Here is a 17,324-nt window from a genome sequence, read left to right as displayed (position 1 = left end):
CAGAGTTTTGCTGTTGATGCTGAGTTGCGGGAATTTAATAAATTATTACGTGACCGCGTTGCAATCGTTAAGGTTTTGCTTAAATGCAAATCATGCTGCTAGCGAAAGAATTTCGCACATTTTTTATAAAAAGGTACAATTCAATGTTGCAGAAAATTATGAAAGTCATAGTAGATTAGAGTGAGTTTTTTTTTATCGAAGAGATGAATTCTCGAATTAAAAAATCGTGACGATGGTATTTATAAAAATATTCCGAGCTGTTTAGAGTCATGCAGTACCTTTACTCAGCAGAATGATAACGCGATTGAATTTTAAATCAAAGGTTATGGATATACGAGAAGCACTCGATAAAAATAACCTAAATTACGCTAAAGGTGATATATAATCTCGATTTTTATTTCTTTCTACCGAAAATATCGGTCAGAAATAAACTGAAATATTGTGCTGAAATATAATGCAAAAAGAAAAGCCAATCAAGTAATGCGAATACTTCTAAACGGCATAAATCGTGCAAAATATTTCTTACGACGCCGACGTCGTGAAAGTTCCATTAAACTGTACTGCCAACGAGTATTGCGGTGACACTCATGGACCATTTCAAAGTGACTGAATGAACAGTGAATGCGTTAGTTTGATTGCCGCGCAAGAATTGTTCCGAAGTTGAAAGTTATTTCGCTCTTCGTTCATCTGATAATACATATGTAAAAAAAAAACTAGGAAATAGAACAGCACATCAGCCGAATGGAAAACTTTCTGAACTACTTTCTATCAATTTTTACTGTGGTTTACAATAACAGAAGATTTATATTTTTTGCTTGATATGTTTTTGCACAAATCAGTTTTCGTCAGCAGTTTAGGCAGAATTTAACACATGGATATTCTGACATAGTTTCACATGTTTTCTTATTCTTAAAGGATTCGCAAATAACTTCCATATTTTGTCAAGACCATTTCTAAGATCGGTTACATACTGTTGTTATTTTCTCTTTCATTTCATATTTCCAGCATTTCAAAGAAGTTGAATTTACACAAATCTGTGTATGAAACATTTTCTAAGCTTTGAAAATTTCAATTCCAAATATTTTTGTCAACTCTGTAACAAGCTTATTAAAATTGCATGCATTACAATCAAGGAAGAAACTGATTTTTTTTTTATTACTTTGTAATATTTACTGCCGTATTTCTGAAAAATGCGATCAAGAATCAATTTTATTTTTCCCCTAATTCTTAGATGTTTTTTGAATTTTTCAATGTTTTCCAAATTAACTGAACACAGATTTTGGTAAGTGATTGGTGTCGAGAAATAAAAAAAAAAATATCATGGAATAAAACAAGCTGCAATTATGAAAGTGTTTAAATCCTTTTGAGATCACAATCGTTCCATGAAAAAATTGGAAAAATGAAATATTACAATTATACATAATTATACAATATATGATTATACAATTTTCTCATAAATTCTCAAAAATTCTCATAAATTCTTAAAAATTTCTCAACTCAACGAAATTGAAGAATGACATTAAAAGTCGGGCTCATTGTCGCTTCACCTTTTCAATTGGAACAAAATTTTATTTACAGTGTAGCGAATTTTCGGGAAAAAAAGCACGTGGAATAAAAATAATCATTTCGAAAACTGGTTGGCCGAAAATCGTTACTTTTTATTGATTATACTGCGGGGTAATTATACATGAAATATTGAATATATTATTATATTCATGAGCTACAACAATCTCTAAAACAGAAAAATAAAAAATATCGAAGTTTTGAACGAAAGCTCACATATCGATACTTTGTTTCAAATTACTTCAAAAATTGTCAATAATCTATTAGATTAGTTATGTATGACTCCACGATGGTTTATTTTACATAGAAAAATATTTTCTACAAAATCACCGAAGCAGATTGTATTTTTCAGTAGTCGATTCGACATTGTCACTTGTCGATCTATATTGATGTCACTCCAATGTTGTAAAATAAAATATTTAACGATGTCAGCATGATAAAAAAAAGCCTTGTAGTAAATTTGTATAAAATAGTCTTTCGAATAAAATGAACCATTGTAGAGTGAAATCTAACTGTACTAGATTTTTAGCCTTATTGAAGCGATCTGAAATAAAGCATCGACGTCCAATGTTTACAATTATAGACGTTTTTATTTTTGCATTTCCGAAGAGATCTTCGCAGCTTGCTGATACGATAATTCGATAAATACCGGATTTACGACTGTCTGACATAAAAATTAACGAAGAGTATCAGATTTTGGTCAACCACACCCGGAAATCCGAATTGACGTATAACGTGAATTTAGTGATCGACTGGCCGGCGGTGGAGGAAATCTAACCGAACGATAAATCGATCGGTCACGGGCATGATTCCCTTTCTTTCGGTGCGGTGGCGTAACTCGGAAATTTTTTGCTCTTTTTACATGTTTCTCTCTCATTTTCTTTCTCTCAAATGGCTGCAGACGAGTCGCAGCGATATCGCCGCGTTTATTGCTCCAGAAGACCGGGAGCGAAATATGCCGGGCTTTCTGAAACTCTCAAGCGGTTTTTACTCGTTCCAGAACTCAGACACGAGCGACATTCGCTTGTCTCAACTCCTTGGAGAAGCAGTTCGCCCGCGAACGGCATCGTTCGAGTAACGCCAGGAAACGAGTCTCCGAAATTAGGAAAATTCTTGTGACCGGAGATAGAAATGCGGCAGTAATTTTTCCCGTGGTGGTTTTTCTTGGATGTGATAAAATACGTGACATTTGTTAAACGCGGATCAAAATTTTTTCTTTTTATCACACTTACGTACGAAATTCGCACGGAGATTTTGAGAATGTCGGTTGATTATCAACGCAGAGAAGTGTTTCTAAATGAAATTGAATGAAGAACTTTGTGTCAAGTTTTTCAGCTTGAAATTAATATTTATATTCTACGATTTATTAAATAGTCATTATTCAATACGCCACAGTCGATTGTTTGATTAAACGATTTGTGCTCACGGTGAAGTGGGAAATTATCTTCTCAGTAAAACTTTACAACTCAACTAGGGGTAAGTTCAATTCGGAAATTAGTATTTTATCAACTGTTTATGGAAAAGACGATTGTTGCATCGATTTGTCGACTAGCGCTGACGAAATTCCGAAACCCAGCGTAAACAATAATTGAATCTTGTTTCTTTAACGAAGTCAAGATTTATATTTTTTCTCAATTTCGTTCGCTCGTTAATTTTTTATTCACGGTTCGAAAGTTTTCGAATTTGATTGAAATTGAATATTTAGACCGGGGGCTGGAATTTGGAACTATTTCAAAAATGTGGTATTATGTGAAATTACTTGTGCTGGAAAGGTGAACAAAATTGTGTAACTAGAGTTCAAAAACATCGCCGCAGCATTTTTTAAAATATATACTTCTTCAATTTCAGGGATCGTAATGCAAATTAAAGAAACTTGACTGGTTTGGTGTAAGTTAAAGTTTTTCAAGCCTGAAGAGTTGACAAATTATTATTCCCAAGTTCTTAATTTAGAATTAATTTTTCTATTAGTTAATTTCCCAACGAGATTCCTAACACTTCAAGTGTTTATAAACCAAAACTTAGACATCGCTTTTTCATTTAAAATCGCGTCGTAACGGTAAAACATCGATCAAGTATCGTTCGATTTTACCTCACGACGGCTTACTTTTTTTAAACACTATTTCACACAAATTCACTGGAACAGGTTTTTGCTGTCAATACTCATTATCGTATTGCTATTTTTTTCGTCAATATCAACATTAATAAAATATTTAAAAATTTACTATTTGAAAAATTACCAAGATTAATGCAGTGTTGAGCTCTTACATTTCATTTATTTTATTTTTTGTTTTACAAGTAAACATCGTCTAAGAGTTACTTGATCAGCACTGTGTTAGGCTCCAAAGTAGTCAACTGATTCGTACAACATTTACTCAATCTAGGTAATATTTACTTAGTTTGATTGAAATTTCTCTCAATTTGAGTAAAATTCATTCAAATGGAATGAGTACTTTGGTGATTCAAAAAGCCCGTATTATTTGAATCCGAATATCAGCCGGCATTGTGGCAACTGAAAGTGCATTTGGCTGATTCACATTTTTGTGTCATTACTGAAAATTGGTCGACTCTCCATTATCTCCAATTGTTGACAACGCAACAAATCTTGATCCGCGAAATATATCCTGAATCGCACAAAGCCTAGGAGAATTCACCCTATGTTGAAGTGGCCATGTGACATTTCGTGGAAGCCACTTGGAAGCATAAACAAGCAAATAACTTTTTCCTTGGTGATAAGCAAACCGTCAAAACGTTGGCAAGAAGGATAATATTTGTCAACAATAACCGTGTTTCAGAATTTTTCCGCAATGTCGTGGGTGCCGCCGAATTTGGCGCAGCTCTGCGAGCCGCACACAACAGTGTCGACGTGTCAGCCAGCGACTTACATGTTTTTGGCGCTAGTGGTGCGGCTGTTTGGCCAGACGAAGGATAATCGCTTCAACCACTTACACGGGCCATCATTGTACTTTTCGCCGCTGCTCGATAATCGCGGAGAGCAGCGCAGTACGCATTCGGCGGATTTCAGCATCAACGGTGGAGGAATGACCAAGGCAGAGAGCCGCGCGAATCCGCTCAACACGCACGCCGCAAGCGCAGTGAGGCCTACAAGCGCCGCCAGCGCCCCTTTCGGGAGGCCACTGAAGCTCTGCGCGCTGCGCAAACCCGCTGCGCAGCCCGCTTACGCCGAGGAGCCGCTGTATCCGCCGCTTTCCTACCATAAGAACGCGGAAACGGAAGCAGCACCTCGGCTCGCGATGCGACAGATCGCCCAGATCCACGGCGAAGTCGCGGATGACGTCATTCCCGTGGTCGAGAGCTCGCGGGACAACGTCGGTGCCAAATTTGGGACCGGATTTGCCATGTACGACACCTGGAAGCAGAGCATTATCCTCAGGAATTCGGACGACATCGTCACTGGCGAGTACTCAGAGAATATCAATCACGTTATCGCCTCACCGCTAGCAGATAGCGAGCCTGCGGCTTCCGGACAATCTTTTGGTCAAGGCTTCGCCGACGAGGAGTACGACTTCATTGTCATCGGCGCTGGCTCTGCCGGCTGTGTCGTTGCTAACAGGCTGTCCGAAAATAAGCACTGGAAGGTAGGTTAAGGCCTGTACCGAAAGAAATTTCTATTTGTGGTTAGTGTACAGTTTTTAGCTGCTGTCATTTTCCACGGTAGCCAGAAAATTTGGTACAAGTCTATCCAATTTGCTTATGGTCACTTAAAGTTTATTTTCCTGTTACTGTTGTCGTAATTTGATCTTGGTGCAACGATGAAGTGACATTAGAGCCTTCACAGTGGAACAGAATTGTGAGCTAAACAAACAGATTTAATGTTGCAATGCCCAGAAAATATAATACCGGACCCAATACTGTCTATTTACCTTCGCGCATGCTTTGAGCGCCGGAATATCGAGACAGAAAGAGATGGAACGAGAAGGAAGAAAGTGTGACTTGAAGACGTTAGAAGACCTGTGTATACAACACTGGAAAAATAACACAGGTCTGCGTGCAAAAAACTGCATAGGTGTTTTTATACTGTCTCTTACAGATTTTTACTCACTGAAACCGTGAAAAATTCGGAAAAACTTCCATCGCGTCAGATTTTTTCTTGCACTTCGTGTTTGTAGTTTAATTTAGAGTGAAACTCTCGTTCAACTAGAAATCTAGTGTTCTAAAAATTCTATGCAAAAGTGATTTCCTACTTTCATTTAATATGTATTGGAGTGAGACTCAAGAATAAATACAAACATGGAAACAGAAAATGGTAAGCGGCATCGTGTTCGGAGAGTTATAAAAAAATCAAGGAAAAGGTTTCATAAGCAAAAAAAATGAACACGGAATTTTAAGTACATTTCATGAAGAAATTGTTTGTTTAATTTTATAAGAAATATTGTTTAGTTCATCCTAATGGAATGGTGGTTGTTTTCATTATTCTTATGCTTTTTTTATGCAAACATCTTGTACTTTGCAAAAGTACTGTACGTGACGGAGGGAAATGGAAGTCATTTTTGGATTCAGCACACTCGAAAGTATAATTTTTATCAAAATCATTCCCTGCAGCTTAAATAAGTATTTTTTTGCAGACCCGTGTGATTGACTTTTCTCATATTTATTGATGTTACATAGCAAAATTACATTAACATGTAATCAATTGAACAGTTGGCGTTATTGCAAATCTTGAAACACGGTCGTATTTTGAGCGACGACTTATCGAAGCGTAAGGGTGAAGATTAAGAAGCGACAGCTGGTTATGATATTCGAAGTTGTAGCGGACGATTCTTTCCGACAGTCGAGGCCAATTGAATTACTTGAAATTGCCATAACCGAAGTTCTACGGTATTGAAAACTAAAATCACACTAAAAAATTACTTGGACCACACCTTTTTGTAATCCTAACAGTATTCAAACTATTATCATAACGATATACATTTCACCAGAATTTTCTAGTAACAAAAAGAAATGAAGTTTGTCCCAGTGTAAAATCAAACTTCAGACAAGGTCAAACTCCAAGCTCTTTCTATTTAGAACAAACTTTGACTCTCATTCTAGTTTCATGGAATAAGTATTTTTTATCGATTTAGGTTCATTTTGTTGAATAGGTTCCTGAAGAATATTTGTCCATATAATCTGAAAAATTTACTTTCTCCAAGAAGCTCTTAACGTCCACAATATTTCTCTTTCAAATGGTAAATTATTCTACAGTAATCCTGGTAGCACAGAAACAGAAGCTGTTATTTAATTTCCACTATGATTATTAATTACCAAACTATGCGATTTATTTTTAACCAACAATATTATGAGACAAGTTTTAGATTGCTGAAAATTCGATGATCTAAATAAATTAAATTTTGCAAGTGATTTTAATATTAAATTTTAACGCGTTTTTTTATTATTACTTGATTTTTTTTTTGTTTTTTGTTTGCAAACACGGTTTTGTCAATAATCATTAAATTTTCATTTGGATAGCAGCTTTTCTGCTTCCTGGAACAAGAATAGCTGTGAACTAAATTTAGAGCGATGAGAAAGAGTTTGACGAGATAAGCATTTTGAATTACGCTAATTTCTGACGTTGTTTGAAACAGTATCTATAATAAGAATTTATAAAATAGTATTGATAAAACGGACAGGAAAATGCTTGTCTTAGAGAATGAGATCTCGAGATGAAATGAATAAAAACAGAGAATACCGTAGATATGTGAAATTGCTGATAATACGGAAAACATGCAGAAATCGGACTTGTTATTTTTCTTAATATCACAATTAAATTTTCTACTGTACTTTGCATAACAACACGTACAAAAGTGAGAGCCTCACACAAACAGGTTACTCTTTGGTGCAAGCATGGGTTATTAAATCAAAATCAAGCACGTAGGATTTCCTTAACTTGTTCTTTCGGGTGTTTCCTTATTATTCGAGTATATAGCTTGGTTCGTGTCGAGTGCTCGGATGAGTTAGTTTTTCATTTACAATTAGATTTCCAGCTGTGATATTTGTGATCAGCAATTGCGTGCATGCCTCTTCGGTAGAAATATACGGTACTTAATGTGATCAACCAATGATTTAAAAGCAGGCAGATGTAAAAATTTATAATTTGAATATTAATAAGTAACGAGTAATGGATTTACGGATGTTTCTTGTAGCAAATCCTGTCCACAGTGAATATTGGTAGGAAGTATTTTTGAAAACAGGAAACACCGGAACTGATAATGAGTCATTTGTAGAATGCTAACTTCTGCAACTTTTCCAAAAAGTTACTTCTGGCCTACTCTCGATATAGACAACTCAGGATTTTGTTTTTCAGGTCCGAGAGCTGCAATCAAACAAACTTCAGCCGCGTCTGAATTAGTTCCAAGACTTTAATTTGACTTTCTTTAAAGGAAATATATGTAGGAGCATGGAGTCTAAGTGTCGAAACAATCTTGAGCGTAAAAAATTCAGACAGCGTTCCGAATCAAGAGGGAAAAGAAAAACGCCGTGTTAGCAAGTCGTGATGCAAATACCAGTTACAACTGGCACGACAGTGTCATTGCAGACTCCATGAAAATATCGTTACTATTTTACTATCGCTCCATTATTCACATTACACATTTTACAAACATACTTTGGTATGAAAAGATTTTTACGTCGATGAATTTAAATCGTACCACAAAATTGTCGCCTCGCAATCTCTACTAAAGAAATGGAAAAAAGAATCTGAACCATATATAATCAATTCATCACAGTTTGGAAAATACGCACGAGAAGCTTCTGCTTAAATGTAATACAACGCGAATACAGATGAAGGAAAATATCAATGTTTGATATATTGAACGCAAAGGCAAGAATAATGATAAAAGCATTATGGATTGTGGCTGTGACTGCGCATACTGGAAACATGGGTCGGGACAGCAATTAGTGTAGACATACCTATATGGGACGCAAAATAGAGAATTTCACGGCTACACAATGCGAAACAGTGTATAGCAATCGATTCGTTACATTGGCCGGTAAAATTTATGCAACGAGGGAAAGTTGTCAGCGTTCTGTTCAAGTATAGGACAAAACTTTACTGTAGTGCAAATTAGCGTCGTGGAATGTCCGAAAAATACAAACACACAACAATTTTCGTTGCACAATCGTTTGGATGGTAATAAAGGTAAAATGCTGAATACCGTTCTGTAGTGCAATGATTAAACACTACGGTAAGTTGTGTGTTTCTATTTTTTTTTTTTTTTTTTTTTTTTTCGGTAACAAATTAACCAGTCAATTTCTCGCGATCAGTACTGAACCTCGACGAACAGACTCTATAATATATTGATGAGATAAGATGTTTAAGATTTCACATGATTTGGAGAACGTTACGCGACTTTTAATTTTTTGCCCTTCAATGAACGTGGCCACAAAATTCATCAATCAAACAATTAAACAATCTTTTTATACTACCACAATTTCAGATGTTTTTGAACTGTGCGATGGAGAAAGTTTCACCGTCAATGATGTGAAATATCGTGTACAGAATATTTTCTCACGTTGAATGAAACTGTTTTTTTTTTTTTTTTAAATTGTTTTATTTTTGTGTAGAAGTGTTTTTAATTCCTGTTCCTCATAGTTGTAAAATATCAATAATACAAGATTGACGAACGCTACACTTGTATTCTGCACGATGGACGCATTTGTGAAATACATTCTATAATTACGCCGTCCGTTCACCTTGTTTGCAATAACATCGACATTGGAGTACGAATGGTTGCCGTTTATCGGGCGTAAGGTGAACAGATTTATCAGTCACGCTAACGTTGCTATTTCTCCCTGTTTTGTGGGTCACAGGTTCTGTTGTTGGAGGCTGGTATAGATGAGCCTGAAGTTGCCGACGTGCCGGCATTTGCGTCAATGTTACAAGCGAGTAATATCGACTGGATGTACCGTACTCAGCCGGAAAAACATTCCTGTCGAGCAAGAAGAGGCAAGACTTGTCCGTGGGCTCGAGGCAAAGTAAGTTGCTAACAATATTCGATTCTCTCGTTCACACGAAACTGTAGCTGTATGAATATCTCCAATTTCTTTGATTAAATGGGGGGGGGGGTATTCCAACATGGAATTACAGAATGTCGGTAATACAGGAACCTCAGTTACGATTCATCATAGTCTTTATACATCTTTCATCAGCGCTGTAAGATGTCATTCAAAATTACTCAATTATTCTTGTAGTCGGCAATTAGGAAAGAAAGTATTTATATTTTCCGGTACAACAAATCAGCTATTTCGGTAACCGCGGAAATAGGAAGAGGATGTGTTTGCAACATTGTTAATTTGTCAACGTTCAGGAGTTGGAGTTTTGAAACAATAGTGTATTTACAGTTGAACGTGACATTTATAAATGTATGTCGTTTCTTCCCTTGTCTAGCAGTCTGATATTTGCTATCTTTTCTATTTGTCTTGTTTTTTTCTTTAATGACACTAAGTAAAGTCGTCATTTTCCATATATATCATAAGGTGTCCAAAATCGCTGAACTGACTACGATATGGTTTTTTTTCACCCCATAGATTATTTATCGAAGATAGTTTTAGGATTACATATTTTATGAGGTTATTGTTGAGGAGAGCTGAATATCGAGTAGTCAGGATAATATTTTAATGCTCGTCAAATGACGTTCAGGTCATGGGAGGATCGAGCACAATCAATTATATGATCTACATTCGAGGAATGCGAAGCGACTATGATGAGTGGGAAGCTGAAGGCAATCACGGTTGGGGCTACAAACACGTTCTTCCGTATTTTCTGAAGTCGGAAAACAATGAGGATCCAGAGGTATGTATTCAACTGGTTTGGCTCTCTGCAGTGATTACCGATTGTACTCAAGAAACTATTCGAGATTTCATGGAACTTATGTACCACCTGGTGAATTTGAAATGACAGCAGGATATGTAAGAGAAATAAATGAATTGAACAGTGTACCGGAAAAGTTTTTCAAGAAATCAAAGAATCAAAGAAATTATGCAAGATTCTAAGAATTCGTTGTGATTTGCATTATGTATTAAAAGAAATGTGTTAACAAATCATACAATCAAATTCTTCACGGCAGACATATTGTGAGAAAATCAAGTTTTCAACATCGAATTTATTGTAACAATATGGAATATAATTTAAGTTTCCTTGCGCCGTTTCTTTCGGGAATTAGAACCGAAATGCGTATGTGAATATTTAAGGTTAAACCAGAGATTCGATGAGTTACTGACCGTGTGAATTGATTTCGCAGAGAATTTCAAATTCAGATATTTTTTTTTTTTTTTTGCGCATGCGTTTCATCTATTCAGCGTCGAAATTGAATTTCGTTGCAAAATAAACTGAAATGAATAATAACGTATCATAGACCGGCATAACCTCAAACGCTCGTAACTTTAACTCTATTAAGTTGGCGAGCCTGACGAGCGAACGAAAATCAGATGATAGTTTGGTCCAAGTAGCCAATGAAATCAAATAATTTCGCGTATGTGAGCTGAGATTTGTTCGTTCTATGAAGTCATAAAAGAAATGAGGCAAATGAAATAACTGAAATCGTATCATATCAGATCGCTCACAAAAATATAACTCATACTTTGATCGACGATGACCGTTTCTTTGTTCGGGTTAATAAGATTCAACTTTTTTCTGCACGTTACGTTTGGGTACCCAGTTTCAAGATTGAATTTGGTCACGAAATGAAAGAAAACACTTAATAACTTATCTCGACTCAGCATAACTTCAAACGCTTGTAAATTTCATCCGATCAAGTTGGCTGGACTGACGAGCAGACAAAAATCTAACCCCACTTTGGTCAAATCGACCAATGACACAAACTAATTCCGTTCGTGTGCACTCGATGTATAGTTTGTTCGTTTCGTAAAGTCATAAATGAAAGGACCAAAAGTAAAATAAAACAATAAATCATTTCATTTCAGATCGTTCACAAAAACCCGAAATACCACAGCAAGGGTGGCTACCAAAACGTCGAGAGGTTCCCGTACGCAGACAAGAACGTGGGGATTTTGCTTGACGCGTGGCAGGAATTGGGCTACAAGAAAATCGACGCGAACGCGAACCAGCAGATAGGAGTGATGAAGCTGCAAATGACGTCGATCCACGGCCGGCGGCAGAGCACGAACGGAGCGTTCATCCGACCAGTGCGCTACAAGCGACGTAATTTGGAGGTTAGGACGCAGGCTCACGTGACGCGGATCGTGATTGACGCGAAAACGAAGCGCGCTACGGGGGTCGAGTACAGCTCGACGAATACGGGATTCCGGAAGGTGGTGCTGGCCAGAAAAGAGGTGATTGGATTCTTTTTTTATTTCCAACTTTCCGAGCAGCGGCAGGTTTCAAGGAAAAAATAGAAGCAAGGTCAGAAGTTTTCACTGGATCTCAACGTTTCGATTCATAACGGTAGAAGAGAAAAAAAAAAAATCGAAATGTTGATGTATTGAGAACGAATCATCGGATTTTCATGCATATAGTCTCAATCGACGCAGCTGTTCTTAATTCTAGTGAAAGAATGGATTTCGAATTTGATCGGTTCAGTGGATTTCGAGTTTTTGATTTTTCGAAAACAAGTTAGTAAGAAAAATTTAAGTGACCATTATTCAGGAAGTGATCAACAGGTTTTTATAACATTGATCTGGAGCGACGTGGTTCTTTTCAATTTGCAATTGTTTGGGTTTTGGATTCGATCAATCCAGCAGTTTCCGCATTATTCAAACAAAAGAATGGAAAACATACATCATATTTAATCGTGTTTTTGAGCTCGGTACGCATCCCAGAGTGAAGTTCGTGGTAGATTGGCACATCAAAATCAGCTAGAGCAACGACTTGTTTATTTTTCATTTTACTCTTTCACGTAAAAGTCGAACAGTAGTAGTCAAATGTCTAATAATTAAAGGAGTGCCCTGATCGCTTTTGATGTGACGTCTATATCTCCAAATATCGGAGTCCACGTATTTTAAACGCGATAAAGGGTTTAACAGCCCTATTTTATGCACAATTTTGAACAAAAACACTCCAACACATTGTCATTTCACGCAGAAATAAGCAAATGGAACGGATTTTGCGAGATCGCAATAGTAAATTCGTGGAATTCATGCCATTCCTTTATTTCTGCGTCAACGGAAAATGTATCGGAGTGTTTTTGTTGAGAATTGTGTATAGAATGCGGCTGTTAAATCCTTTTTCACGTTTGAGATATTTGGAGATACATACGGCAACGTCGAAATGGACTAGGGCACCACCTGAACAGGAATCTCTAACCCAAACAAGACACGAATAAAAATATGAATGTAAACAGGTGATCCTGAGCGCGGGGGCGATAAACTCGCCGAAGATCCTGATGCTCTCTGGCGTAGGGCCGAAAGAGGAGCTGTCGAAGCACGGGATCAAGTTGATCAAAGATCTGGCCGTGGGCCGGAACCTGCAGGATCACGTGACGATGAACGGCATAGTGATCGCTCTGAGCAACAAGACGCGTACCGACAAGCAGGAGAACGAGGTGAAACACGACGTCTTCTACTACAAGCAGGCCCAGATGGGTCCGCTGTCGGCAACGGGGGCGCTGCAGTGCGGCGTCTTCGCGCAGACGCTGTACGAACACGGCTACGACAAGCCGGACATCCAGTATGCCTTCGACGCGAGCAACGTCAAGGACTACCTGGCGGATCCAGGTGGCTTCGAGGAAACCGCGGTGACGCCGTTGTCCTACTATGACGCCATCAACATCCGGCCGATCCTGCTCAGCCCGAAAAGCCGCGGCGTGATCAGACTCAACGATACCGATCCTCTATGGGGACAACCGCTGATATTCCCAAAATACTTCACGGCCTATCCCGACCTCGAGAGCATGGTCGCTGGGATCCGCATAGCACTGGATCTCTTCGCCACTTCCGCGTTCGAAAAGCACGGCATGGAGCTAGTCGACGCTCCGCTTCCCAATTGCGAGAAGTGGAAGTTCAACACCGAGGAGTACTGGGAGTGCGTGCTTATGGAGTACACTGGTACCATTTACCACCCTGTTGGCACGTGCAAAATGGGACCGCACACCGACGAGAAAGCCGTCGTCGATCCCGAGCTCAAGGTTCACGGCATCAAGGGGCTTCGAGTTATTGACGCTTCCATCATGCCCAAGATCGTTAGGGGCAACACCAATGCTCCCACTATCATGATCGCCGAGAAAGGAAGCGACATGATCAAGGAAGACTGGCACCATCATCATCATCAATGATTGATATTCAAATCGTACAGACTCAAGTGCAGTTCATCTGTTGGAATTGCATGGTACTGCAACGACGATCGAAGATTAGGAAACTTGTTATCTTTATGAATGAATAGACCGAAGTGTCTGAATTGAAAGATGGGAAAAGTGAAAAAATCGCTTGACAAATCTTCAGCAATTATGTTGTGTGCGCTGATGATGGTGAACATGAATGTAATAACGTCCCTGTTGTCTAATAACAATGATTCGAAGCAAATTTGATTTTACAATTTGAATGTTCAAAGTGATTAAACGCTGCTATTTTTTATCCGATTCTAATGCTTTAGACTAATTTTACCCATTGCTCAGATTCGGACAATACAGTTTTACAAACATGCAAAAAATCTTACATTATAATGTAAAAAATATTTTTCCAGGAGATATTTGGAGACTTTTACGATGAACAAAATAATCCCAAAACATTAGAATCGTGTCAAGAAACACCAGAGTTTAAACATTCACACCTTTTCTTAAATTACTCATATCTCAGCTTGTCTTATTCCGATTTGTTCCGATTAATTTCGCATTATATATGGAAGGGGATATTGTTTCGTTGGTGTTCACCGTCACCGGCACAAATCACACTGCTGGAGATTTTTTAAACTGTTCTTACTATGTTCCTATATTTTGATTGAGCCAGTGCGGTCAATTTCTTCCTCAACTTCCGACGAACCGGTTACAATCATTGTCAAAGCTAAACGCTGTATCTCAATGTTGACTATTTTATTACGTTGTATATTATCAATCACCATTTGTTATTCATTTTATGGTTGTAGATGGGAAGACGAGCTGCTGTTTTCACTCTCTTTACAACAATAAAGTACTAGTTGTTAAAGCGTTCTTTTTTCTTCTCTCTATCGTTTCACTTCCTTAATCATGTTATATCAACGAGGTTGGAGTTTGCGAACATTTGAAAGAACTGGTGATATTCTACAATTTGTTAATGGTGCAGAAAGATGCATTGAACGTGAAAATTCTAATAAATAATGATGAACACACTCGGTTTGCTCCTAAATTACGATCAGTTATTTTAATTTTTTCTTTGGAAAACCCTACAAAATTCAACCTTGTTCGTACCTACCAATACATTGTTTCAAGGAGACGAGAAGTGTGTCCGGTTCCACCATCGTGGCCATGACATAAGATTGCGTCATTTGAAAAATACTCACGTATTGCCTTGTCGATAGTCACATATGTGAACGAGGAGGTAGAAAGTTCCGAACAATATTTATCTATCACAAAACGTTTCTGCTTTCTTATGCAGTACTAATAAACTGGCTTTTAAAAATTATGTAAGATTCGGGCATCGTTCATACTAATCGCGGGTTTGGGTCGTACGAGGTTTCTAACGAGTCACCAATCTCCAAGATCGTTAATTTTCACACTGGGGGAAAAACTTTCTTCCAGCGGGCGAAACTCGCGGTTCTATTTTTACCCGTGACGTTAAGCAATCAGGTTTCATACATTTTTTCTTTTTTTGAAAAACTGATAGTGATCATTCAGGGAGAGAATATACAGTGTTTCAATTGCTATACTCCTCAAATGATCAGTCGAAATAATAAAACTATATTATACAGGTTTTTTGCCATTTTTTTTTTTTTTTTCTATAATTAGAACAGGACTTGTAATAAAAAAGACGCTTTATGTCAGATGAGGATATTGTTGTTACTTAAATGGACATCGTGAAAAAACTCAGACATCATTTAAAGTCACCGTCATTGCGTCCGGCAAAAGTTTCACGAATTAATTTTGGCATCAGAAGGTTCGAGGAAAGTAAAACTCTGATAAAAATTTGGATTTCGTTCCTAGAATTTTCGGGTGAAATTTGGTGAATGAATTTCATTCCTACAACGGCTTATAAGTGTTATTCTTGGATTTTATTTCTAAGCCTTATCGTTGAATAGAGGCAAGCAAGTAAAACTATCGAAAGGAAAAGTAGGTAGCGGAAAATAAGCATAACTCAAAGTATCGCTCATACACGATGAGACGATACCTGAAAGATTATCGACAATCCAATAAAGAAACCATTAGGAAACGAGACCTTCCATCAAGATTTGATCGATATTTTTTAAGCCTCCCTTTGGATTTGTTGCTTCACCGATTTCGCGATAATTACCACTAGCAACGTCTCGGTTTGCAGGCTTGCGAAATGGTTTTTTGCTCATTGCGATCACCGATGACCATTCTCTTCTAATGTGTCTGCCAGTGCGTTGAGTCGGGTAAAGTTGACGCCACTCTATTCCGACTATCGATGATTGCTGAGGTACTCCTTGCATTGCGCTGGATTACCAGCAGTATAAAGGAGACTTATAAAGCAGTATAAGTGAAACGCCAAAACAGTTCAGATGTGTTGCAATGGAGGTGGACAAGCAGGATCATTAGAGTCTGTTTGGTAACCGGTTACATCCTTGATAATTGGAAAAGATGTTGCGGTAATGTTGTTAAACATGCAGGAAAACAAATTACATCAAAGTCATGAGCCGGAGCTTTGTTAGAAAATTTTTCATTTTGGTCGGTTTGATGTCATCGTCGAAAATCTGGTTGGTTTCTTCGATTTCATGCTGTGGTCAGTCATTTTATCCACGAGTTCGTCACATGGAAATCTGTTGGAACCGTTCTTTATTACGTTTGTATCGTCGAACGTATCGTTTTTTCGAGATTTCACTGATATCGATTCTTCGTTTCAAATCGATTTAAAATCTTAGAAAATCTAGTGAATTCTTTCGATTCATTCAGTAAATTCAGACCTTTCCCCAGGATTTGATCGGTAACTAGATTTAGTTTATTCGGAAGATTACTGTCGGCGATCCCGCTGAAAGATACGTTTTTTTATTTTTGTTGGTATCATTGATTGTCAAGTTATCAAGATTCCACTAATCTCAATTTTGATCAACAGATAAGAATATTGATTTGACTATTCGAGGAAAAAATCGACGTCACAGAGTGTAAGCGAAGTAATCCACCGTGGAATGAAATCGAGTACATTTACTGGATTTTAGAGATTTTTAAAGCAGTTCGAAATGAAGAAACGATGTCTTGGCTATCATTTACAGCTTGAGTATTTTCCTTCCTTGAATCTGTATGAAAATCATCGTAACCTCCTTATGATTATGATCGCTACATTAGAAAGGGAAAAAAGTAACCCTATATGTATAATTTCTCAGGTTATCCGCATAAGATCAGAAGCACATATTCATCATGCTTTCGACGCCTTGATGTGTATATATATAAAACTAGAAAGTGTACTTTTATGGCGAATTTCAACACAGTCAAGGAAAATTAGGAAATTAAATTTTTATATCCAATCCACATTGTATAACTTGGTACTGAAATATGAATGTCTGATTGAATATGCACGTTGAAAAAGTTCACAAAGACACTGTGAAGACACAGAGATTCGAAAGGTGTAACTGAAGCTTGTCAAGTTACGTCTAATTGGAAGGTTGATTAATCTGACAGGTATGAAAAATACTTGGAACACTGAATTTTTAGTGTAGTCATATTATT

At 37.5% G+C, this 17,324-nt stretch overlaps 2 protein-coding genes across 2 annotated transcripts in view; one reads left to right on the top strand and one right to left on the bottom strand.

Annotated features, from left to right (window-relative positions):
* The window catches only part of LOC107221709 (flotillin-2), a 533,503-nt gene that overhangs the window by 345,101 nt on the left and 171,078 nt on the right, over positions 1–17,324 (bottom strand). The window lies entirely within an intron of this gene.
* Positions 2,570–15,179, top strand: LOC107219040 (glucose dehydrogenase [FAD, quinone]-like). Its single transcript, XM_015657106.2, has 6 exons — positions 2,570–3,039; positions 4,356–5,159; positions 9,370–9,534; positions 10,199–10,351; positions 11,482–11,850; positions 12,858–15,179. Exons 2-6 carry the CDS (start codon positions 4,368–4,370, stop codon positions 13,785–13,787), a joined length of 2,409 nt encoding a protein of 802 aa, XP_015512592.1. The 5' UTR covers positions 2,570–3,039; positions 4,356–4,367; the 3' UTR covers positions 13,788–15,179.

The sequence above is a fragment of the Neodiprion lecontei genome, chromosome 2, assembly GCF_021901455.1.
Source record: "Neodiprion lecontei isolate iyNeoLeco1 chromosome 2, iyNeoLeco1.1, whole genome shotgun sequence".
Lineage (NCBI taxonomy): Eukaryota > Metazoa > Arthropoda > Insecta > Hymenoptera > Diprionidae > Neodiprion > Neodiprion lecontei.
Note: the sequence above shows the minus strand (reverse complement) of the source record. Positions and strands in the feature narration are given on the sequence as shown.